The 26,341-nt window shown below is 44.4% G+C and overlaps 1 protein-coding gene across 1 annotated transcript in view; it reads left to right on the forward strand.

Moving 5' to 3' along the window:
- LOC129327906 (zinc finger protein 721-like) overlaps positions 1-21,830 on the forward strand; it is a 47,743-nt gene extending 25,913 nt beyond the window's left edge. The window contains exons 3-8 of the mRNA XM_054976654.1: positions 260-268; positions 3,206-3,723; positions 3,808-4,555; positions 7,809-7,815; positions 19,465-21,019; positions 21,642-21,830. Coding sequence (XP_054832629.1) covers positions 260-268; positions 3,206-3,723; positions 3,808-4,555; positions 7,809-7,815; positions 19,465-21,019; positions 21,642-21,830 — 3,026 coding nt within the window. The remainder of the gene's footprint in view (positions 1-259; positions 269-3,205; positions 3,724-3,807; positions 4,556-7,808; positions 7,816-19,464; positions 21,020-21,641) is intronic.
- The last annotated feature ends 4,511 nt before the right edge of the window (positions 21,831-26,341 follow it).

The raw sequence follows: 26,341 nt of genomic DNA on the forward strand, positions 1-26,341 counted from the left end.
CATTGGGGCCATTCAACCTTTGGATGGCCCAAAATTTAAAATCTGTTGGACAGTGATTCTCTTTTGAAAATGCTTCATTATGGGGAAGACACCAGGGTTTTTTTTAAAGAGAAAGAATGCTTTTGGTTCTATGCTTAGTTTTTTAACTCTTCAAAGTACACATGTTCATATGAACATAAATTCTGTGGTTGGAACTACATGTAGACAACATTTTCAGGGTGCACTGTTTGTTATTTGGTCAGTGTATGAAGCATTTTAGGTGACAAGTGTGCCTATAATATGTGCCATTCCCACACAGAAAGTCCTAGTAAAACCTGTTGTGTGCTGGCAGATGAAAAAATGACATCCTGCCCTCAAGTCATATCTAATTTATGGCACCCTCTGATGGAGTTTTCATGGCAAGTGACTAACAGGTGCTTTGCCATTGCCTGCCTCTTTGTTGAAAGTCTGTCTTCTCTGGCAGACAGAGAATTGTTACTTCATACCAACTCATCTTTTAAGTTAGACATTTCTTTTCGCACTTATGTATTTCCTCCCTTATATTTCAATCTGGGTCTAGTTTCTTTTAAAGACCAACCCCTGGTTAAAAGCCAGGCTGCATATGAGCTTCCCAAGGGCACTGTTTGTCTTATTTGTTGATAGATGTCTTCTTTTCCATACAGAAGCTTTAGAGTAAATGTACTCAAGTCCGTAATGTAGATATTCCCAAGATGCCAGATGGCGCATCAAAATAGTTACCGCTTTTTGAAAATCTTCCAGTTTGGCACAACATTTCCTGAGTCGAAACATCTGGCAATCAGGCAGTTTATTCTTTACATGTTTTGGATTGTGAAGATCAACAACTGGATTGTGTGTACTTTTCTTCTCCCAAGTACCGTAGTTCTTGGTTTTCCTTGGAACTTGGGTGCGCCTCTGTGCTAGATACATGCTGATAGATTCTGGCATTAAATGCAACATAGTTCTTTTAATGCCATAGTTGCATTTATTAATGGATCTTGGTTCCCGGCGAAACATCTTTATTTTAAGGATCTTTTCTAGCTCCCTCACAGCTGCTCTTCTGAGTCTCAATCTTCTGATTTCTTCATTGCAGTCTCCCTTTTGGTTGACTACAATGAAGAAATCAGAAGACCATACATGTATTAATTTATTCTAAAATTATTCATTTCAGTTCATAATCTGGTCTGTTCCAAATAACAAGGGCTCTCCCTTTATCTGCTTCTTTGATAACAAGTACTTGTATTTCAGGCCAAATTGTTCAATGCCAGAGAAGGTGAAATAGGCCCTGTGGGTATAAATAGTGAAAGAAAGGGGGTGGGTCAGGATGCCTTTGTTTAATGTTATCTTTGAAATACACCTTCAATCTGAAAGCTCTACTCAGTTTAAAGAACTTTGGGGTGAAGCAATGTGTGACACCTTTAGGGTTTCTTTCCCAGGGCACCGTCAGCTTTTTCTTGCTCTTTTTCATTTAGTTCTTTCCAGAGCAGAATAGTTTGACCTCAAACTCTGCCCCAAACATCTCTTTATTAGCATTTTATTATTAGCATTTTATCCTCATAATTGCCTCTCATGAAAAGCATTTGAATAAGCTCTGAAATGGGATGTATTTGAGGGGGATTCTTAACCACCTTGCATCCTAATTTGTCTAGGAGCTAGGCAGGGAAATAAACAACTTCAATAAATCCACAAATTAAAAGGTATGTGCCACTTAAAAATATGTACCCACCTTCTGCCAAGCCAGCCACTGGTCATTCCAGCCAGGCATTGTCCACTCTGGCTGGCAGATTCTTTCAGGCAAGGCTGTTTCCCACCCCTGCCCCACCTGAGTTTCAGAAACTAGAGATGGTAGAGATTGAACTCTGGGACCTTGCACATACAAAGCATGTACTTTACTTATTAGATACATTTTTCTCTTGGATAAGTATTTAATATCCCGAGTCTGCCTTTCTGTCGAAGAGCCAAGGCCTGGTGTAAGTCTTTGCAGCGAATAGTATGAGCCCTCGAATAAGCAATGGAATCAGACTCCGATTACAGCAGTCTGAAACAAAGCGTTAAGAGACATGACCGAAAGCAACTCCAGACTGCACTCATGTGAACACAGTTCTTGCCTTTCAAATCCCCAGCAGAGGTCAGTGATGAATATGACTCATCAGGCAGAGGAAGTGGGGGCAGAGGAATGTGGGGAGAGAAAATTAACGGTTAAGTTGGAGGGGCATCCAGGTTGGCCAAGAGCCCTGAGAGACGGGGGTGAAGAACTGGCCCACAGGGGAGGCAGGAGGATTTCTCCCTCTAATGGGGACAGAAGGTTGTGGGCTGCTGCTCTTTCTGCTGTAGGTGGTACTGGAGCTGAATGGTTGGCAAGTCAGGGATTCTTGTAGGAACAATCCGGAGCTGAGCAAGGTTCGGGTTGTCAGTCTAAAGTAAAACTGATAGCTCCCCTACTCCCCATTTTCCCTCTCTTTCAGCTGGAGAACCAGGTTTTATTCTCAAATGAGAGATGCTGGGCTGAACCCTTCCAGAGCTATTCTCCCTTGATCTCTGTGGAAGGGAAGAGAGAGAATGATGGGCATATTACCAGACTTGCTAGATCAATTACCTGACTTTCGGCAGGGTAGAAGATCAATGGCTTTATCCTCCATGTTGTGACACCTCTTCTGATTTCTACTTCATACCAGAGAAGGATTTCTCTCCTAATAAAGGGGATGGCAATACCTATTTCCTTGTTTTTGATATTAACTCTTGATCAATTATTACAATCCAATATGTCATCTAGTTTTTTGAGTGTGTGCACACACCAAGCTCTTCATTTAGTCCATTCCCTAAAGCTCTCCCTTCGCCATCCCCACCCGTATTCATGCCTGTTTTCTCTTTCATTCAGGAGGAGGCCTGTCAGAGCCAGCAAATGAAACAAAAGAACATCCAGCAACAGACAAAGAAGAGACTTATCCAAAGGGTGGTAAATCTCGTGAAGCTCCATTAATTACAGAAATATACAAAGTAGACAACCAGAATAAATGCCCTGCATGTGAAGAAAATTTTCCTGAAGATTCGTATATTAATATAAATTCCGATCAAGGAACCCAAAATAGGGTGAAAAAATATAACTGCCTGGAGTGTGGGAAAAGCTTCAGTCAGAGTGACCACCTTTCTTCCCACCAAAGAATTCACACAGGGGAGAAATCATATAAATGCCTGGAGTGTGGAAAAGGCTTCAGTCAGAAGGGAGGTCTTATTGTCCATCAAAGAATCCACACAGGGGAGAAACCATATAAATGCCAGGAGTGTGGAAAAAGCTTCAGTCGGAATGACAGCCTTACTTCCCACCAAAGAACTCACACGGGGGAGAAACCACATAAATGCCTGGAGTGTGGAAAAGGCTTCAGTGAGAGTGGAAGTCTTACTGTCCATCAAAGGATTCACAAAGGGGAGAAACCGTATAAATGCCGGGAATGTGGAAAAGGCTTTACTAAGAGGAGAAATCTTACTGTCCATCAAAGAATTCACACAGGGGAGAAACCATATAAATGCCTGGAGTGTGGGAAAAGCTTCAGTCAGAAGGGAGGTCTTATTGTCCATCAAAGAATTCACACAGGGGAGAAACCATATAAATGCCTGGAGTGTGGGAAAAGCTTCAGTTGGAGTAACTACCTTTCTTCCCACCAAAGAATCCACACAAGGGAGAAACCACATAAATGCCTGGAGTGTGGAAAAGGCTTCAATGAGAGTGGAAATCTTACTGTCCATCAAAGGATTCACACAGGGGAGAAACCATTTAAATGCCTCGAGTGTGAAAAAAGCTTCAGTGAAAGGGGAAGTCTTAACTCCCACCAAAGAATTCACACAGGGGAGAAACCATATAAATGCCTGGAATGTGGGAAAGGCTTTACTTACAGTGGAAATCTTACTGTCCATCAAAGAATTCACACAGGGGTGAAACCATATAAATGCCCGGAGTGTGGAAAAGATTTTCGTGACAGTGGAAATCTCACTGTCCATCAAAGAAGTCACACAAGGGAGAAACCACATAAATGCCTGGAGTGTGGAAAAGGCTTCAATGAGAGTGGAAATCTTACTGTCCATCAAAGGATCCACACAGGGGAGAAACCATTTAAATGCCTCGAGTGTGAAAAAAGCTTCAGTGAAAGGGGAAGTCTTAACTCCCACCAAAGAATTCACACAGGGGAGAAACCATATAAATGCCTGGAATGTGGGAAAGGCTTTACTTACAGTGGAAATCTTACTGTCCATCAAAGAATTCACACAGGGGTGAAACCATATAAATGCCCGGAGTGTGGAAAAGATTTTCGTGACAGTGGAAATCTCACTGTCCATCAAAGAAGTCACACAAGGGAGAAACCATATAAATGCCTGGAGTGTGGAAAAAACTTTAGTCGGAGTCACCACCTTTCTTCCCACCAAAGAATTCACACAGGGGAGAAACCATATAAATGCCTGGAGTGTGGAAAAGACTTTAGTACGAGTGGAAATCTTACCGTTCACCAAAGAATTCACACAGGGGAGAAACCCTATAAATGCCTGGAGTGTGGAAAAAGCTTCAGTCAAAGTCAACACCTTTCTTCCCATCAAAGAATTCACGTAGGAGAGAAACCATATAAATGTCTCGAGTATGGAAAAGGCTTCAGTGAGAGTGGAAGTCTTACTGTCCATCAAAGAATTCACACAGGGGAGAAACCATATAAATGCCTGGTGTTTGGAAAAGGCTTTACTGACTATGGAAATCTTACTGGCCATCAAAGAATTCACACAGGGAAGAAATCATATAAATGCCTGGAGAGTTGAAAAAGCTTCAGTTGGAATAACAGCTTTACGTCCCATCAAAGAATTCACACAGGGGAGAAACCATATAAATGCCTGCAGTGTGGGAAAACCTTCACTCAGAGTAACCACCTTTCTTCCCACCAAAGAATTCACAAAGGGGAGAAACTATATGTACAGTATCTTCACTGGTGTGAGGCACAAAACACTTGGTATCACTCTAAGTTGCTGGCTTCTTTCTGAGGTTGACCCTGCTTTACAAATGCTCTACTTTTAAAGCACAGACACAGCACGACTTGCCGTCCTCTTCAGAGCTTAGAGTACTCCACTGACTAAAACACTTACTAGATACTAGGGAGGCGTTATAGTTATGAGCTATAACCCTGTTCCTGGTGTTGAAGGGGAGACTCCTTTCTACGTACTTCCCTGGCCCACTATAATCCCCAGATGTCTTGAGTCTAAGTAGGGGTTAGTGCTGGTTTTTCCCACTTTCGTCCAAGGACTAAAAGTGCTTCACAAACATTACTTCCTCACACTCAGGCTGACCTTCCCTTGTCAAAAGCCAGACTCCAACTCTCTTTCACTCATTAGCCTGCTCCAACTGCCGGTCCCCTCAACATTGCATCCCCAGCTGCCATTTCAGGCTAGCCACATTTGGGGGGGGGGGCATGTCAATCATAGTCTTACTGTCTGGCAATCTCAGCTTTTCAATCCGTCAAACCATATAATGCTTTGAGTGTGGAAAAATCTTCAGTGAAAGTGGAATTCTTAATTCCCACCAAAGAATTCACACATGGGAGAAAGTGTATAAACTCCTGGAGTGTGGAAACAGTTTTCATTCGAATGGACATTTTCATTACCATTGAAGAGTTCACGCAAAGAAAAACCATATAAATGCCAACACTGTGCAAAAAACTTGCATCTAAGTTCCAAGAATACACTGTTGCCTTTGGATAAGGAAACTTAAAAGGGCAGCAATTTCACCACCCATTCACCACTCTCGTGCTTCAAACCAGAAAGCCCAAAAGTGAGGAGGCAGAGGCCAGCCCCAGTACAACAAATTCCCCCCCCCATGGGGATAGAGCCTGGAGCAGCAGCAATTATATCCTTTGCAAAATTCAGTACTACTTCTGGCACTGGAACTGGCCCCCTCCCACCCCTGGACCACTCGGGTTTCTTCATTATTTCTTAAATCTTTGCACTTTCATATCACTATAATGATATAGCTTTGCAACAATGCTGGAGCAGTTTTTAGGAATTTCTAGCTTTCATTTAATCAGCAAATCTCTAGTTTCTTCCATTGCAGTGGAATTTCTTTCCCCTTATATGTCTGAGAAGGGAAGGGGCTAGACTTATCGTTTTAAAAGGAAAGGTGTGAATTCAGAGAATCTCTAGTTATTGGTATAACAATATACCAATATGAAAATGTTTGTGGCCAGATTCAACAAAAAAAATTAAGAAAAAAAAGGTTGAGGCATTCTGTATAAGGTGGAATTTATAACTTCAAAGGCAGACATATGCAGAGTATGTTCTAGATGCCCAGCTGAAAAGTTAATGTGGAATGGATCCACAGAGAAGTTCAAGGTAAGGAGCTGCCCTCCTCCATGCATAAAAGCAGATTAAAGTACACCTAAACCAAGTCTGAAGTTTGACCAAGGTTGCTCCGCCAAGAGGTCGTTCACAGCCTCGTTCTGTTCCTCAGTGTTGGGGATGGGGAATCTCTCCCCTCTTGCCAGGAGCTCCTCAGCGCTAGATGATGAGCTAAAGGCCTAGGTCCCATTGGCTCTTGCCTTTTGGTTCGTGCCTGTGGCCCAAATGCCAGGTCAAAAACAAAGATAGGGGGAGAGAGAGAGGCGGGGCGGTCAGCATCAGACAGTCATCAGAGGGAGTTGCAGCAGAAAGGAGGGAGGTTTTGAGTCACTTGCCGTGGCATTAATTTTCTGAATACTTTAAAGCCCTGTCAAGAATAGAGATGGGCACGTACACGAAAAAAAATCCCAAATATGATATTCGTTGTTCGTTGCCATCCAGAAACAGGGACTCACGAACAACCACAAAAATGGCCCTGTTCACAAACATGTTTGTGTTTGGCTGTTTGTGGGGGCCAGCAGGCTCTCCTCCAGCCACCACCCAAGTCACGATCCCTACTGCACCACTCCCAGAAACCTGACCTGAGCAGGCAGCAGGAAAGGTACCAATAATAAATAATAGCTTGGCCCAGAGCCTAGAAGCAGCCCTGGAACTTGAAGGGGTAGATCCCTATCCCACCATAAGCAAAGAAAATTCAAGTTCCAATGCACTATATCAAAATGCCAACAGCAGCTGTGTCTCCCTCTCCAAAGCCAGAGCTGGGAGCCCCCCCCCCCTGCTCTTTGTTCCCTTGTAACAAATTTGGAGTTCCACAATTGAAAGTCACACCTGCCTATCAAGCTAAATTGGGCTTAGACTGGGATTTCCAGGGGAACAGCAGGAGTTCAGACAGAGTTCAGACAGAGAAATGGACTTTCTAAGTTACTTCTTTGCGCTTGGACCAGCTGTCGGACATGGTTGCTGGCCCTCGGCCATTGATTTCTGGGATTGGACTAGAAAACGTGGAGTTCAGTTCTGTTTGGACTTTGCAGCTTGACTTTACAAGGTGACATTTGTTTTTCCAAGCAGAAGATCCTTCTCAGTAACTCAGCGATTGTTCTCAAATAGTCCTGCCTGCTTTCTTCATCCTACCTTTGCACACTTTCTATATATGTAATCTTTTTGTACAATTCTTAATAAATATGTGAATCTTGTGTAGTGATACTGAGTTTTGGGCTCTGATGTGAATTCAGCATCTGGGCCTATTGGCCCAGCTCGCACTAACGTGCTTTACAGTGTGGTGAGAACATTTAAAGTTTGGAGCAAACTGGACCCAAACCGCATAAGCACAGAACCAGTCCCGGCCTAAGAAGCAACTTCAAAGGCTTTCTCTCCTTTTAACTTTCATTCTTTGTGAGAAAAATGGCAGAAATCTGCAGCATTTTCCCCTGACAAGATCCAGAAAGGAGTGCCGTAAAAGAGCATTAAATTGGGTAAAGGTATTTGGCTTGAACCTATAAATTGTAGCAACGGGACAGTGAGGGCGCCAAGCTAAGAGAAATGGCCAAAGGCCCTCTCTGGCCTCTACAGCTAAATCAGAGCATGACACGTCATCAGGCCTTATGGCTGGTAATTATTATGTTCCAAAACAATGCTATGGTAAGCAGAGGGTCAAGGTCTACCTGTGACCAAAATTGACCTAAAAAGAATCATGTGACCACCTACGTCAGAGATTTGCTCTATAAAAGAACTAGCTGGAAGAGGATTCACTGCCACTCCTTGGGAAGACACAAGACCCTTGTGTCTGCCAACAGGTGGCCATTGTGCTTCCTCTTGGGGACCCGAAAGGACCTGCTTTGGTCCGGGGGTTTTCCAACAGGTAAGCCAGGAAATTTCCTGTGAGGGTTGTTGCTATAGGCTTTAAGGTTTGTTTGCTCTTGAGTTTAAAGTTGTATATTATAAGGCATCTTAGGTTAAGAATTTTATTAATTAGGATTGTATAAGGATTTTACTAGAGTACTAGTCTAAAGTTTGCTTAAGGTTTTATAGCATTAAGGTTAAGTATTTCTCTTTAAGTCTCTATAAGGGTTATAGGTTATAAGATTACTAACTGCATGCTTGTATTTCTGTGTCAAATACCGGTCTTACTAACCATTGGAGTTGTATATTCTAAATTCTAAAATAAACCTGTGATATTGGTTCAGATCTTCTCCGTACAGAGGTGTTTGTCTACATTACTAGGACAGACAAGAAATAGGGGAAGTCAGTTTAGTTGAGGGTTGCATTCACCCACACCAAGCCTCTCCAGAACACAGGAACGGAGGGGCTGCCAAAGGGATTCCCTCCCCAAAATTCTACCTACATAGAGGAACTTAGCCAGCAAGCGGTCTACCTTGCAGGGCTGATAGCTTGATTAACACCCGGTATGGATGGAGACTTTATTTCCTCAGTTTCTGCATTTAAGATTAGCCCTAGGAAATTGGGGGCAGAAATCTGTCCTGGAGTGCAAAGGTCTCTTCCCTACAAAGTGTGTGTGTGTGTTTTAAAGAAAACCTGTTTCCAGCCATTTCCACACACACCACCAGCCTGAATGAAGAAAAAGACTTTTGCATTAGAAACTGGGAAGCAGGACTAATGAAATCCAGCCCCACCACTTTGGAAGACAAAGGCATCTCTACCTGTATCGTCTGGCACATGGTGTGCAATCCCTGATCATTAATAGAAGCTGGGTGCTATGCTCTGTGACAGTTTTGGATCTTGTGTTCAAGTCTTCCCTTGTTCCCAAAATTATGGCCCCAGGAATGACTCAGTCTCATACCTTCACTTAACCGCTGGAATTCTGAAAGGACTTTCTACTCTGAAGTCTTAGCTAGTTTTACTCGTTGCCTCAACCAGACAGTTTGCTAAAAGGTTTTCTAGTGTGTGTTTTTAAGTAGAATGACTTGTACACTTGAGGCTGATTGTGATAATTCTTTGATAAGGTTTAATAAGAATTTAACAGTAAGTTTCATAGTTTTACTTGTACACATGGTTTTGTTCTAAACATGCTGTACACATCCTAACAAGTTGTACACATGCTGTTCCTAACAAAAGTAAAGGCCACCTCTCCCTCACCCCGGGAAGCACCCCCTTCCCTTTGATTCTTTCCCTGCAAAACAGGTCATCCCAAATTGTACTTAGACAAGTTAGCCCTTTTGGCTAACTGTGACTCTAAGGGCAAGCTACAAGTGACGAATGACACAGGTTGGACACTTGTCAGCTTCCCTCAAGTTTTGATGGGAAATGTAGGCATCCTGGTCTTGCAGCTTGGCTCTCTGACTGCTGCCCAATGGACTTTTCATCTCTCACTTGTCCAACATTCTGCCAAGCTGCCTACATTTCCCATCAAAACTTGAGAGAAGCTGACAAGTGTCCAAACTGTCATTTGTCACTTGTAGTTTGGCCATCAGAGGCCATGGAGCTAAGAAATCCCAATGAGCCTGAATGCAGCAGCTTCTCCCCTCCACAAGCATATCTGTGCTCAGCGATAACCCTGAAAGCAACGCTGGGCGGGAGCCATGTTTTCTGGTCACTTCCACGACTTCTCAGGCTTCTGCTGTCTGCGGTTGCAGGAGTGAAAGAGGCTTTGCTTCAATCAAACTGAATTCCAAACAAAAGCTCTCTCAAACACGGTATAATTTCCAATATATTCAGTGTATAAAGTGCTCTGTGCTGTACATCATTCAACATCAACATCCAAAGGATTACAACGTATTAAAGATAGCAAGTGTTTCATTGAACTAATTAACCATGTAATTTTCAACCAAGTCCAGTAAAGCATACAAAATCCAGTCCTTGTGAACTTCACTTGGCTTCAATAAATCTTCCTTATTGCACCAGCCCCTTGTTTTCCATGACTTGAAGGCTGCTGCATTAAATGAGAGGAGCTTCCAAGCAGGAGAGAAAGGCTTCAGATAAGACAGAGATGTTAAGATCAGGCTGCAGGAATGGAAAAGCTGACTCACAGGCAGGAAGGGGGCCAGGGGGGTCCCCCGGGGGGGGGCCTGGATGCTCCCTTGACAACAGTCCTATTCTTGGGCTTCCTCGGGGTCATCATCACAATTCAGGCCATGTGTAAAGATCAGAGTTTGCTGGGCGATAATTTTCCAGCACCATCAAGGAATCTGCTTCGCAATGCAGAGCTAATTAGGACCAGAGCATCAGCCATCTCCTGGCCTTTGTTAAGTCAAGCAAGCCAATCAGGTCTTTGTCCAACCAGGTTGACCTGGTCACCTGTTAGGTAAATTACTCATCCTGTTCATAGCTGGAATTCCCTCTGCCTTCCACGCCCCTAACATTCAAACCTTCCAATCAGTTTCAAAGTTTCTAGCCTGGAACCAATCCCGTCACAGCAGAGAGGCTGTCTTCCCCTCAATGCAACCAGAGGTGAAGAAAAGCCACCTCCCAGACCCTAAACTTTTGTGGCTGGTTCCTGGGTCCTGCCTGCTATGCCAGCCCCACAGTTGGTTTACCCTGGCTGAAATCACTTCTGTCTCCTCTGGGCTTCCCACAGACTGCAACAGACTTCCAGCACCCTGGATCCTTTTTTCTTCCTCTGATTTCTGCACGGACAAGGAAAGGTATATCTTCACTCCCCGTCTTTAATCTTCCCTTATTTTCCAATTCACGCTGCATCACACAGAGAGGTGGCATTTTGCTTCTCCATGCTAGTTGGAAAGACGAGACGCTCACTTCTCTCCTCTTCCCCATTCCCCGCCCCCCCCCCATATTTACACTTGAAGCTCAGAGGTAACTGATGCGGCAATTGGTCCTGGAATAGTTTTGGTTGATGTTTCCTGGTATTATTTGGAAATGTGCTTTGTTTTATCATTTGCTATCCGGATAATTTCCTTCCCCCCTTTCCTACTAATATGGCTGATCCCCATGCAATGAACTGCCTGTTCCTTCTTAAACCCTTAAAATCTGTTTCTGTTCTCCTTTCCCCGCTGAGTCACCCTCCTCAGAGCCACCTCAGTAGGCAGAGATCCCTGCTCCCTTTAACTGCACAAATAAGAAAGCTAATTCCCCAGGACAGTTTGAACAGGCAAGTTCACATGTTTGCAGGGCTGTGGGAACAAACCCACACCTGGGGAATGGGGGTGGTGTCAAGCCCTGTTTCAATAAATGTATAAAAATAGGGAACAAAGACACGGAAGTCTAATACTATTTATATTAAAGTAAATACAGGAGCAGTAAAGGAAATCAAATGTAGACTAAGTAATACATGGAAAGATAAAATGTATTATTCATTTCCTATATACACCCCCTTTCTCTCCAATGGGCACCCAGGGTGGCTTATGTAATCCACTCCAATTTATCCTCACAACAACCTTGTGAGGTAGGTTCAGTTGAGTGCATCTGACTGGCCCAAGGTGACTCGCTCTTGTTCGCTGAGGGGGTAATTGCTCTAGGATTGAGACTGTCGTGAGTCAGTAAATGTTTCTGTTGCTTGTTTGAGGTGATTTTCTTTTGAACTCCTTTGAGGAAGGAGCATGGCAGTGTACACGAAGGCCTAAGCTAAGGTTGCCAACTCCAGGAAGGAAAATGCCTAGAGATTGGGTGGCAGAGCCTGGGGGGAGGGCCGAATTTGGGGAGGGGAGTGAGGCAGATCTCCTGGGATGGGAAGCCAGAGAGTCTGCCCTCAGAAGGGGCCACAGTTCTTCCAAAGTAATGGTCTCTGTAGTCCAGAGACCTTTCATAATTTTGGGGGAACTCCTTGTTCCTCCTGGAGGTTGGCCACCCTACCTAAAGCGATCCCTAGACTGCTGGGGTGCCCAGTTTGGGGATGGCTACATGGGCCAGCCTCAGGTTTTGCGTGGGCAACTCGTGCATCTGATGTTAGTCTTTGGAGTTGCCCTTGAAGTCCTAGTGCAACTGAATAACTAATAAATAATAATTTATAATAATACATAAACAGAAATAATAATAACTGGCTCCCCCCTCCCCTTCAGATACAGTGCTATAGAACAGGAAGGGGGTCCAATTCCACCCCATAGAAAAATTATGGGCAAACTCCTCAACTTCATTTGCAAGGAATAATTGGGGTGGTTGTTGTTATCCACTGCCTCTCAGAGTCAACTTTGCCTTCTCCCTGCTGTTGTCCCTGATGTAGAAATAGATTTTTGTCTTACCCTGTTCAGGCCCTTCCTTTTGGCGTCTGGGAGCTGCCCTCAGGATTACTTTGATAGAAATCTGACTGGCAGGTTCTCCCTTATCCCACCTGACCCCCCCCCCCAAGGAGGAAGGGGCACGCAGCCCTCTCTCCCGGTCCCTCCTGCTCACCCAGGGGGCCTGCAGAGGAGAAGCCGGGCTTTGCCCTCGTCCCTAAAACGATTCAGGCCTTGCACCCAAACAAGCCACAAGAGGAGCTGCAGAGGTGCTGCTAGAAAGGAACACAAACCTTCAAAGGAGATTTTAAATCTCTTTCATTTTTCACCCCCAGGGAGTGTAATGATGGCAAGAACAGTTCTTGCTTATCTGTCACCAGGAGCCCTTTCTCTCCATGCTGCTGATTTCCCCTTCAGGGAATTCTCAGGGATAAGAGAGAATCACATAACACTTGGAGAGTGGAATGACCTTGCCTCAGAGCAAAAGGGATTAGAAGTTTCCCCTCTTAGCTTTCCATCTCCCCACATCTTTTGGCTGGGGGAGATGCTTCCGAAGGGTTAAAGCAAGGAGATAGGCGGTCCTAGAGAGTCCAATTGGAGAGGGGGCCAAGGAAAGTCAGTTCCTGTCTGCCTCCCCCCACCTCCGCTGCTGAGGCTGCTTCTGCCTCTCCCTGGGCTTTGGGGGGCAAAGATAGGGGGAGGGGGCTGCAACGTCCAAGCAGAGAGAAAGGGGGGGGAGCTGATCATGGGGGGAGGTTGCACTTAGGAGCCTCCGTGAATCCCAGCTCCCTTTCAATACCTTCTTCTTCTCAGTTCCCACCCTGTGCATCTCCCCCCTCCCCTTACCAGTGAGACCTTCCTAGCTACTCTTTGCAGAGCCGAATAAGGTCTGTGCAGTGCAGCTGAATGCAGGATCCGAATTGGGAACCTTTGGAGGCTGGATGGGGAACAAGTGGCTTCACACACAGGGGCACGTTTAGAAGGAGAGGCCGGGAAGGAAGGAGAAAAGGAGTCTGAACTTGGGGGGGGGGGCGGGTTGCAAGGTGGTTGCTAAACGAAAGGGAAACAGAAATTTGCCTGAAGCAAAGAAGGTTCCCCGGCATTTTTCCTTCTGTCTCTCCCTCCCAGGCAGCAGCAAACGGGACGGTCCAGGTGCCTCCTCCACCATCTCCTCTGTGTGGTCAAGGGGGAAAAGAGTCCCCATGCATCCAGCTGAGGTAAGGTGAGGAAATGGGCAGTGGCTGGCCGAGATGCTTCCTCCTCGGCCACGAGGCTCAGGGGATCGGGCCCCTTGCCCACCGCTCTGGCACTGCGAGATCTCAAAGCTGCCCACTAGGAAGGTGGGAAAATGGTCACCCCTGTGCAGGGAAGCCCAGGCAGGGTGGATCAAACAATACTTGTATTAGGACCAAGTGGAGGATTACCCTGTGGAGAGTAGGGTTACCAACCTCCAGGTGGAGCCCAGAGTTTTCCCAGAATTACACCTGATCTCCAGGGTGAACCACATGGCATCTCATCCCCGGAGATCCCCTTCCCCTCCCCTGGGATTGTCCCCCAAATCTCCAGGAATTTCCCCAGCCAGAATTGGCAACCCTACTGGAGAGCAGGATATTGCATTGCTCCGAGTGTTTCATGGCCTGGATGGTGAAAAGGACAACACAAGGTGTGTGTTTGTGTGTGGGGGGGGGGCTCGTTGTCCTTCCGAGGGTGGCTGACAGAAGCGCAGTCTGCAGTACTTGACAGTCTGAAGAGGGGGTGCAAGGAGGCTCTTCACCAAGGGCTTTGGGGGTGAGCTTAGACCTATTGAAAATGATCTGGGGTTCAGCCACCATTTGTCACGGAGAGAGAAGGAAATAAAAATATGTTTGTCTCCTTCAAAGAAGTTGCTGATTTGGTTTGACGTCTAAAAGCTAGTTTTATCTATTTCATCAATCTTTTATATTTGTTTGTTTGTTTAGTTGGGAGTTTTTTTCTTATTCAGTACTGTGTTGGGATTTTTGTGGATGATCTTTCTCCCAAGAATTGGAACTGACATGTTGCCCGTCTTACAAGAAATCTAAAGTGGGTGGAGAAGCAAAACAAACTTCCTTCAAAGGGTGTCCAGGTCCTGGCACCTTCCCGGCAGGAGACGGGGACCTGGCACTGACATCGTGCCAGCAGCAACTCTTTGGCGACTTTGCTATGACATCACTCCCGGAAGTGACATCATCGTGCCAGCCACCGGAGCGCAGGGAAATTACATTCCTGCCCCTTGGGAGCACACCTGCTGTGCTTGGTGCCTGCCCAAGGTGGGCGACCTCTGGGGTGCTTGCCACCTATCACTGATCGTTGGCAGATCGGTGGGAATGGGTACAAACTTCCTGAAGTTCGCCGGCTATTGGCAGGCACCTGGGAACCCTAATCCTTCAGTAAATCGAGTACTCTTTTATGAATCTTCATACAGCAACTTTTGGAGTTGTTTTTAAAGGTTATTTCAGGGTCTTTTATTTGGGTTTGGCCTAACCTGGATAGCCCAAGTAAGCCTGATCTTGTCAGATCTCAGAAGCTAAGCAGGGTCAGCCTTGGTTATTAACTGGATGGGAGACCTCCAAGGAAGACGAGGGTTGCAGAGGCAGGCAATGGCAAGCCACCTCTGTGAGTCTCTTGCCATCAAAACCCCACCGGAGTTCACCATAAGTCAGCTCTGACCTGAGGGCACTCTCCATCACAACGTGGGTCTAAAAAGCAGCAAAAGATATTTATGTTGAAAAAGGAAATGTGTATTTACATTTACTGAGACGTTTTTGATATTTTTATCATATAATTTACGGGGAGGTTCAATCGTAGTAATGAGTTTTGCTGAGATTTTGCAGACTTGTTATACATGAAGAAATGCTTATATACGGCTCAACTGGAGGGAGGGGGGACTTTTTTAATTGCCACTCGGGACAGGATCCATCTAAGTATTTCTCCAAGGCCCTGTTTCCACAAAAAGTGTGCTCATTCTTGTTGTCTAAGAGTGATCCATTTATAAGGACTCATTTTTAGGCTTAAAATCTCTTTAAAAAATGTGGAGCGGGGGAGTGGGTGCCAAAATTAGCAGAAACACAGCAGAAATTAACGGCCTAACATTGAAGATATTTCTTCCTTTTGAGGAATCTCTGCGCCCATAATATTCTGGATTCAAGTAGATCCATCAGTGCAGGAGTCCCCACTTTTTGAGCCTGAAATTCCACTTCTGGAATTCTGCCCCGGGGTGGTGGGCACCACTTCAAAATGGCTGCCATAGGAAGTGGGGCCAACTACAAAATGGCTGCCATAAGAGGTGAGGCCAATCACAAAGTGTCAGGGAGTGTGGCTAGTCATAAGTTTTCAACATTTCAAAAAAAAACCTCCGCTTAACAGGATGCTTTTTAAAATGAACAATATAATTGAACACACCCAAGAGCTTACCTTCAGACATGCAGTGAAGATTTTTGTGCTGCCAAAGCAACTTTTTAAAAATTAGCACAGCCAATCAGATCTCCAGTTGCTAAGCAGATGCCTCTGCCAAATCCCGCTCTCCAAGAACACTGGGCAGACACCAGGAAAGTTATTGGTGAGTGCCCTTGCAGTATCGAATTTGGTGATGTGGATCTACTCAGTAGATTTCATTGTGACGTTTTCATGCGCGCTCAGCCTTGTGGGCTCCTATATGCTGAACAACATCAACAAACCCCTCCCCCATTTCTTCCCTGCTTCTAAAATCTACATTATGTTATTTATTTATTTATTTTCTCATTATACCCTGCATTCCACCCCCCAAAGGGGACCCAAAGCAGCTTAGATCCTCCTCCTCTCCTCCCTTTTGTCCTCACAACAACCCTGTGAGGTAGGTTAAGCTGAGAGTGTGACTGGCCCAAGGTCACCCAGCCAGCTTCCGTGGCAGTGCAGGAAATGTTGGGTTTTATACTCCGGATGCTCAGGAGTTCAGCTCAGGTGCCCATCCAAGGAGCCTGCAGGGAAGAGAGCTCCTCCCCCTCCCTTTTCCTATTCCAGGGGACAGAGAGGTAATAAATAAAGTAATTTGTAGGCTAATAAAGGTGAGGCATGAAGGCCAGCGGAGGCATCTTTGCCTAGTTCCTGCTTTCTCCAAATACAGCAGAGCGGGAAAGACGAAACAAACATTGGCTTTAAAGAGTGGGGGGGGTCATTCTTTTGGAATGTTACCAATGGCAACCGGGAAGGCCTTCGGAAGCAGCCATTCGAGAGAGTCATTCTTGGGAGAGGCTGCCATACATTGGCCCTTGATCTAGGGATTAATGATGTGTTGATACTGATAGGATTGTTTTGTAGTCGAAATTCAACTGAGCTCTTCCTCTGTCTGCTCTAAAACACATTCTTATTTCTAAAATTCTCTGCGCTGATGAAAAGTCTCCTGCCTTGGCTTGAGCCTCCCAGACTGTAAAAGAGAAGTGGGGAGAGTCTGCTTAGCTGGGGAAATATCTCCACTCTAGAGATACTTTTCAGAGATCAGGCTTCAAAACAAGCCAGATTCAATTCTCATAGAGACCTGTATTGGCAGCTTGAGAAAGGGGGCCGCCTGAGTGGGCTAAAGGCTGGAGATGGAGGGGAACTACTCCTTGAGGCCTGGCAAATCAGGACCAGGACTAGCGAAGTAAATCCGTCATTCTCTGGACGGAAAACGAGGGCCTGCAGGTTCCTTTTTTCACAGTGTTAATATCCACAATGGGATATTTTTCCTCATGGACCAGCTTTCCAGTGATGTAAAGAAATGCCTTCTCCTTCTTCCAGAGTCAGGTGTCCTTTGAAGAGGTGGCTGTGCATTTCACCCAGGGGGAGCAGACCCTGCTGAGCCCAGTCCAGAGATCTCTCTACAAGGAAGTCATGCTGGAGAATTTTGGGAACGTAGCCTGTCTGGGTGAGGATCCTTTTCTCCTTCACTGTCTCCTTCATTCTGAGAGGTAAGGTTGCCTGGTCCCCTAGCCCCCTGACCGGAGCTGGGGAGCTGGGTTCCTACCCTTTTCTTTTTTCATGCGTGCCCTCTTGGTTTGCATGATGACATCACTTCTAGGAAATTGCATCATCACATGGGTTACCGGCCGCCTTGGGATCTCTCCCCAGGTGCCTGAATTGGGCCCAATATTTACTAATATACTTATACATGAGTGCAACCTGCAATGATTTTCAGGAGACATCTCATTTCCCCCTCCCCCATCATGTCCTTTTTCTCTTTCTTGCCCCCATAAGCCCTCCTTTCCCTACTTCCTTCTCTCCTTCCCACCCACCTCTGTCTGCCCCATCTTCACCTTTCGTTCTCCCTCCCAGCCGCCTGTCTCCTGTGGCACAGTTCTGTGGTGCTGGCTGAACCAGGCCCAGTTTCATGGTGGGGAACCTACAATAACTTACTGAGGTTACTTCACTTTTCCCCTTCTCCACATTGTTTCCCCTTCCCTTCCTCTTGGTAGCCTCTGTCTGCTCACCTTTCCCTGCACCCTTCTCTCCTTCAAACCGTCTAAACCCCTTACCTTTCACCTGTCCCATTTCTTCATCTGGATTTATTAATTTACTTCATTCATATATTGCCTTTCTCCACAATGGGGACCTAGAGTAGCTTGCCTCCAATTACAACAACCCTTAGGAATAGGTTTGGCTGGATGTGACTCTATCTAAGTTTTTTTGTTTAGATGTCATATTTTTCTGTAAACCTGGGCTGATTTTCTGGAATCAAGAGAAGGGTGAGTGGGTGCCATGTTGTGGCAGCCCGCTCTGTACAGCTCTGGCCATAGCTGGAGGTTCCCTTTAAATGTCAAGCTTCCCACCCTGTATTTTTTAATGAATTTTTATTGGGTTTTTACAAGAACAGGGAGGGATTGCAGCAAGAGATCAAACTTTAGCAGGTTCACCACAAGGCGGACATACATCAGTCCCAGTATATAAAAAAAAATCACTGAGTATATAGTTAATGCCCCATAGACCTTCACATTTCCCTTTTGTTTCCATAAACATTTATTTAGTTGTTTCACTTTTTAAATCTACTTATCCTACTCCTTATATCATTTCTAAAACTGTTTTCTTTTGTATATATTATATATGGATCATTATAAGGGCAGAAAGTGAAAAAAACTGATACTGTAAATATCCATCAAAGAAAAGTCTACATCTATATAAGAAAGAAATATTTGTGTGCTAGTTTTGCTCTTTTTTGCCTCTGTTCTGACCACACCCTCCAGATTTATGTGCTTAGGTTTTCATGATGGTGGAGATAGGGAGGCCTGATCAATACTTAATTCAAAAAAGGAAAAATCCAGCCAGAGCTATTTACTTAGATTTTCATATTATTAAGGCTAATATATCTAGATTAGTTATACAGGTTATACAGAGTTTCACATTTTAAAGATAAAAAGAAAGGAGAAATAGGTTGTATATATTTTAAGCCAATCATTCTAGAAGCAAAGAGTAAGAATAATAGAGCAGAAACTCACGAATCAAGCAGTGGTATAACATTAACTCCTAATCAGTCATTAAAATCCATTATGTCACCAAGTTTTTTGAGTGTGAACACTCTTTTCTCTCATTCTCCACAGCAGTTCATTTAGTTCATCCCCTAAATGTCAAGCTCCCAACCCCATATTAATGCCTGGTTTCTCTCTCATTTAGGAGCACATCTGTCGGAGCCAACAAATGAAACAAAAGAACATTCTGCAACAGATAAAGAAGAGACTTATCCAGATGTGAATGAGAACGTTGCATACTGTGATATCCTAAGGAATGAGCAGGGGAAAGGGGGGAGTAATTCCAGTCAGTTAAAGGGTGGTGAGTCTCATGAAGCTCCATCAATTACAGAAATATGCAAAGGACACAACCAGAATAACAGCCCTGCACGTGAAGGAAATTTTCCTGAAAATTCATATATCAATATGAATTCCCATCAAAGAAACCAAACCAGGGAGAAAAAATATAAACACCTGGAGTGTGGAAAAGGCTTCATTGAGAGTGGAAGTCTTACAGTCCATCAAAGAATTCACACAGGGGAGAAACCATATAAATGCCTGGAATGTGGAAAAAGCTTCAGTCGGAGTGACCACATTTTTTCCCACCAAAGAATTCACATGGGGGAGAAACCATATAAATGCCTGGAGTGTGAAAAAAGTTTTACTGACAAGGGAAAACTTACTGTCCATCAACGAATTCACTCAGGAGAGAAACCATATAAATGCTTGGAGTGTGGGAAAAGCTTCAGTCGGAGTCACCGTCTTTCTTCCCACCAAAGAATTCAAAAAGGGGGGAAACCATATAAATGCCTGGAGTGTGGAAAAAGCTTCAGTCAAAGTGACGACCTTTCTTCCCACCAAAGAATTCACACAGGGGAGAAACCATATAAATGCCTGGAGTGTGGTAAAAGCTTTAGTCAAAGTGGAAGTCTTACTATCCATCAACGAATTCACTCAGGAGAGAAACCATATAAATGCCTGGAGTGTGGGAAAAGCTTCAGTCGGAGTGACCACCTTTCTTCGCACCAAAGAATTCACACAGGGGAGAAACCATATAAATGCCTGGAGTGTGGAAAAAGCTTCAGTCACAGTTGCAGCCTTACCTCCCACCGAAGAATTCACAGAGGGGAGAAACCATATAACTGCCTAGAGTGTGGGAAAAGCTTCAGTGAGTGGAGAAGTCTTACTGTCCATCAAAGGATTCACACAGGGGAGAAAACATATAAATGCCAGGAGTGTGAAAAAAGCTTCAGTCGGAATGACAGCCTTACTTCCCACCAAAAAACTCACACAGGGGAGAAACCATATAAATGCCTGGAGTGTGGTAAAAGCTTTAGTCAAAGTGGAAGTCTTACTATCCATCAACGAATTCACTCAGGAGAGAAACCATATAAATGCCTGGAGTGTGGGAAAAGCTTCAGTCGGAGTGACCACCTTTCTTCGCACCAAAGAATTCACACAGGGGAGAAACCATATAAATGCCTGGAGTGTGGAAAAAGCTTCAGTCACAGTTGCAGCCTTACCTCCCACCGAAGAATTCACAGAGGGGAGAAACCATATAACTGCCTAGAGTGTGGGAAAAGCTTCAGTGCGTGGAGAAGTCTTACTGTCCATCAAAGGATTCACACAGGGGAGAAAACATATAAATGCCAGGAGTGTGAAAAACGCTTCAGTCGGAATGACAGCCTTACTTCCCACCAAAAAACTCACACTGGGGAGAAACCATATAAATGCCTGGAGTGTGATAAAAGCTTCAGATGGAGTGGCAAACTTACGTCCCACCAAAACATTCACACAGGGGAGAAACCATATAAATGCCTCGAGTGTGGAAAAAGCTTCAGTCGGAATGACAGCCTTACAGTCCATCAAAGAATTCACACAGGGGAGAAACCGTATAAATGCCTGGAGTGTGGGAAAAGCTTCAGTCGGAGTCACCACCTTTTGTCCCATCAAAGAATTCACACAGGGGAGAAACCATATAAATGTCTAGAGTGTGGGGAAAGCTTCAGTGAGTGGAGAAGTCTTACTGTCCATTACAGAATTCACACAGGAGAAAACGTATAAATGCCTGGAGTGTGGAAAATGCTTCAGTCGGAGTCACCACCTTTCTTCCCACCAGAGAATTCACACAGGGGAGAAACCATATGTACAGTAACTTCACTGGTGTGAGGCAGAAAACACTTGGCATCTCTCTAAGTTGGTGCCGTCTTGACCCTGCTTTAGAAATGCTCTACTTTTAAAGCACAGGAACAGTATGATTTTCTGTCCTATCCAGACATTAGAGTGCTCCAATGAGTCAAACCCTTTCTAGATACTGAGCAGGCGTTATAGTTATGAGCAAGAACCCTGTTCCTGGTGCTGAAGGGGAGACTCCTTTCTACCCACTTCCTTGGCCCACTGTAATTCCAAGATCTCTTGAGTCTAAGCAGCAGTTACTACTGGTTTTTCCCATTTCAGTCCAAGGACTAAAAGTGCTTCACAAACATTACTTCTTCACAAAGAGGATTCACTGGCTAACCCTCCCTGGTCAACAGCCAGACTCCAACTTCCTTTCACTCATCAGTCTGCTCCAAAGGTCACCCCCTTCAACATTCCATCCCCAACTACCATTTCAGTCTCGCCACATGAGGGGGGGCATGCCAATCACACATTTACTGTTTGGCAATCTCAACATTTGAAGCTGAATCCGTCACACCATATAAATGCCTTGCGTGTGGAAAAATCTTCAGTGAAAGTGGAAGTCTTAATTCCCACCACAGAATTCACACGGGAGAAACCATATAAATGCCTGGAGAGTGGGAAAAGCTTTAGTTGGAATGACAGCCTTACTTCCCATCACAGAAATCACACAGAGGAGACACCATACTAATGCCTAGGGTGTGGGCAAAGTTTCAAGCAGAGTTTGCACCTTTGTTGTCATAAAGAAATTCATACAGGAGAGAAAAATGTAAAAATGCCTGAGGGTGAAAAAAGCTTTCATCTTAGTGGACATTTGCATTACCATCAAAGAATTCGTTCAAGGCAAAATCATATAAATGCCAACACTGTGTGGAAAGTTTCAGTCTCAGTTCAAAGAATACATTGGCACCTTTGGATAAGGAAACTTAAAAGGGGAGCAGTTTCACCACCCATTCCAAAGTGCCCTCCCTCATGCTTTAAACCAGAAAGCCGAAAAGTGAGGAGATAGAGGCCAGCTCCAGTATGACAAACTGTCCTCTGTGGATGTAGAGCCTGGAGCTGCAGCAACTGTATCCTTCTCAAAGTTCAGGACTACATCTGGCACTGGAACTGGCCACCTCCCACCCCTGGACCACCAGGGCTTTGGCATTGTTTCTTAAATCTTCACACTTTCATATCTCTATAATGTAGCTTTGTAATGTAGCTTTGCAACAATGCTGCAGAAGGTCTTCTGAATTCCTAGAGGTGAGAATTCAGAGCATTTGTAGTTACTGGTATAACAATATACCAATAAGAAAATGCTTGTGGCCAGAGCCAACAAAAAAACCCATGTGAAAATAAATATGGTTGAGGCATTCTGTATTAGGAGGAATTTATAACTTCAAGAGCAGACATATGCGGAGTATGTTCTAGTTGTCTAGCTGACTAGTTAATGTGGAATGGATCTACAGAGAGGCAAGTTCAAGGGAAGGAGCTGCCCTCCTCCATGCAGATTCAAGTACATCTAAGACAAGTCTGAAGTTTGACCAAGGTTGCTCCTCCAGGAGGTCATTCACAGGCTGGTTGTGTTGTTGGTTGGAGGGGATGGGGATCTCTCCCCTCTTGCCAGGAGCCCCTGATGGCTAGATGATGAGCTGAAGTCCAAGGTCCCATTGGCTCTTGCCTTTCAGCTCATGCCTCTGGCCTAAATGGCATGTTAAAAACAAAGATTTTATCCCATCTGCTAAGATGGGCTAAAATTCAATTATCGCTGTTGGGAGGAATAGCTACAATTAAAATGAATGTCTTACCTAGAATGTTATTTCTATTTCACACAATTCCTGTATTGACAACAGATGCCATTTAATCAATGGCAGAAGGATATATCGAGATTTATATGGCAGAGCAAAAAGCCAAGTGTTAAATTAAAGGTTCTACAGGACACAAAAGAAAGAGGAGGTTTGGGCCTCCCAGATTTGAGATTATATTTTGCGGCTAACTCGTTTGGATGAAGGAATGGATATTGTTAAAAAATAGAAGATTACTGGACCTGGAAGGGCATGATCTAAAATTTGGGTGGCATGGGTATCTATGGTATGATAACGTTAAAGCCAATGCAGAGTTTAATAATGTGGACAACAGGGCTGAAATTTACATTAAGCTCCAGTATTAAAGAAATTTTATACAAAATGATGTATCATTGGTATATGATTCCTGAAAAATTGGCTAGAATGTATAAGGGGGCATCAAATGTATGTTGGAAATGTGCTCAACGAGAAGGGACATTTTTTCATATTTGGTGGACGTGTAAGAAAGCAAAGAGGTTTTGGTTGCAGATACAATAATCTGTTCACAAGATTTTGAAGATTAAACTTCAGCTGAAACCAGAGACTTTTCGTTGGGAAAAATGGACAGCCAGTTGGAAAAAAGTTTGAGAACACTGTTCTTATACTTGATTACAGCAGCAAGAGTACTTTATGCACAAACGTGGAAAACAACAACATTGGCTACAGTGGAGGAATGGTTGACAAAAGTTTTGGAGTTTGCATTAATGGCAAAACTTACTGCATTAATTGGAGAAAGGACATTAGTTAACTTCTTGGCTGAAAGGAAACCATTAATAGACTTTTTGCATGAAGTGGATAACAAGGATTTGATGACATCTGGATTTATGGATTAAGAAACAGGAACAACAGAAAAAAGAGGACTTTTGTGACTTTTGCTTAAGGTTTTATAGCATTAAGGTTAAGTATTTCTCTTTAAGTCTCTGTAAGGGTTATAGGTTATAAGATTACTAACTGCATGCTTGTATTTCTGTGTCAAATACCGGTCTTACTAACCATTGGACTTGTATCTTCTAAATTCTAAAATAAACCTGTGATATTGGTTCAGATCTTCTCCGTACAGAGGAGTTTGTCTACATCACTAGGAGAGACCAGAAATAGGGGAAGTCAGTTTAGTTGAGGGTTGCATTCACCCACACCAAGCCTTGGTAAGTGACTCTCCAGAACACACGAACTGAGGGGCTGCTGAAGGGGCTCCGAGGGGCCCCTTCACAAACTGAGGAGCTCCTCCCCAAAATTCTACCTACATAGAGGAACTCAGCAAACAAGTGGTCTACCTTGCAGGGCTGATAACTTGATTAACACCCGGTATGGATGGAGACTTTATTTCCTCAGTTTCTGTGTTTAAGATTAGCCCGAGGAAATTGGGGGCAGAAATCTGTCCTGAAGTACAAAGGTCTCTTCCCTACAAAGTGTGTGTGTGTGTTTTAAAGAAAACCTGTTTCCAGCCATCTCCACACACACAAACACACACACACTCCCAGCCTGAATGAAGAAAAAGACTTTTTGCATTAGAAACTGGGAAGCAGGACTAATGAAATCCAGCCCCACCAGTCTGGAAGACAAAGGCTTCTCTACCTGTATTGTCTGGCATATGGTGTGCAATCCCTGATCATTAATATAAGCTGGGTGCTATGCTCTGTGACAGTTTTGGATCTCGTGTTCAAATCTTCCCTTGTTCCCAAAATTATGGCTCCAGGAATGACTCAGTCTTATACCTTCAGTTAACTGCTGGTATTCTGAAAGGACTTTCTACTCTGAAGTCTTAGCTAGTTTTACTCGTTGCCTCAACCAGACAGTTTGCTAAAAGGTTTTCTAGTATGTGTGTTTAAGCACAATTACTTGTATGTTTATGGTTGATTGTGATAATTCTTTGATAAGGTTAATAAGAGTTTAGCAGTAAGTTCACAGTTTTAGTTGTACACATGGTTTTGTTCTAAACATGCTGTACACATCCTAACAAGTTGTACACATGCTGTTCCTAACAAAAGTAAAGGCCACCTCTCCCTCACCCCGGGAAGCACCCCCTTCCCTTTGATTCTTTCCCTGCAAAACAGGTCATCCCAGATTGTACTTAGAAAAGTTAGCCCTTTTGGCTAACTGTGACTCTAAGGGACAAGCTACAAGTGACGAATGACACAGGTTGGACACTTGTCAGCTTCCCTCAAGTTTTGATGGGAAATGTAGGCATCCTGGTCTTGCAGCTTGGCTCTCTGACTGCTGCCCAATGGACTTTTCATCTCTCACTTGTCCAACATTCTGCCAAGCTGCCTACATTTCCCATCAAAACTTGAGGAATCTGGCAAGTGTCCAACCTGTGTCAGGCGTCACTTGTAGTTTGGCCATCAGAGGCCATGAAGCTAAGAAATCCCAATGAGCCTGAATACAGCAGCTTCTCCCCTCCACAAGCATATCTGTGCTCAGCGATAACCCTGAAAGCAACGCTGGGCGGGAGCCCTGTTTTCTGGTCACTTCCACGACTTCTCAGGCTTCTGCTGTCTGCGGTTGCAGGAGTGAAAGAGGCTTTGCTTCATATCAAACTGCATTCCAAACAAAAGGTCTCTCAAACACGGTATAATTTCCAATATATTCAGTGTATAAAGTGCTCTGTGCTGTACATCATTCAACATCAACATCCAAAGGATTACAACGTATTAAAGATAGTGTTTCATTGAACTAATTAACCATGTAATTTTCAACCAAGTCCAGTAAAGCATACAAAATCCAGTCCTTGTGAACTTCACTTGGCTTCAATAAATCTTCCTTATTGCACCAGCCCCTTGTTTTCCATGACTTGAGGGCTGCTGCATTAAATGAGAGGAGCTTCCTGGCAGGAGAGAAAGGCTTCAGATAAGACAGAGATGTTAAGATCAGGCTGCAGGAATGGAAAAGCTGACTCACAGGCAGGAAGGGGGCCAGGGGGGTCCCCCGGGGGGGGGGGGGCCTGGATGCTCCCTTGACAACAGTCCTATTCTTGGGCTTCCTCGGGGTCATCATCACAATTCAGGCCATGTGTAAAGATCAGAGTTTGCTGGGCGATAATTTTCCAGCACCATCAAGGAATCTGCTTCGCAATGCAGAGCTAATTAGGACCAGAGCATCAGCCATCTCCTGGCCTTTGTTAAGTCAAGCAAGCCAATCAGGTCTTTGTCCAACCAGGTTGACCTGGTCACCTGTTAGGTAAATTACTCATCCTGTTCATAGCTGGAATTCCCTCTGCCTTCCACGCCCCTAACATTCAAACCTTCCAATCAGTTTCAAAGTTTCTAGCCTGGAACCAATCCCGTCACAGTACAGAGGCTGTCTTCCCCTCAATGCAACCAGAGGTGAAGAAAAGCCACTTCCCAGACCCTAAACTTTTGTGGCTGGTTCCTGGGTC

The sequence above is a fragment of the Eublepharis macularius genome, chromosome 4 (genome assembly GCF_028583425.1).
Source record: "Eublepharis macularius isolate TG4126 chromosome 4, MPM_Emac_v1.0, whole genome shotgun sequence".
NCBI classification, from domain to species: domain Eukaryota; kingdom Metazoa; phylum Chordata; class Lepidosauria; order Squamata; family Eublepharidae; genus Eublepharis; species Eublepharis macularius.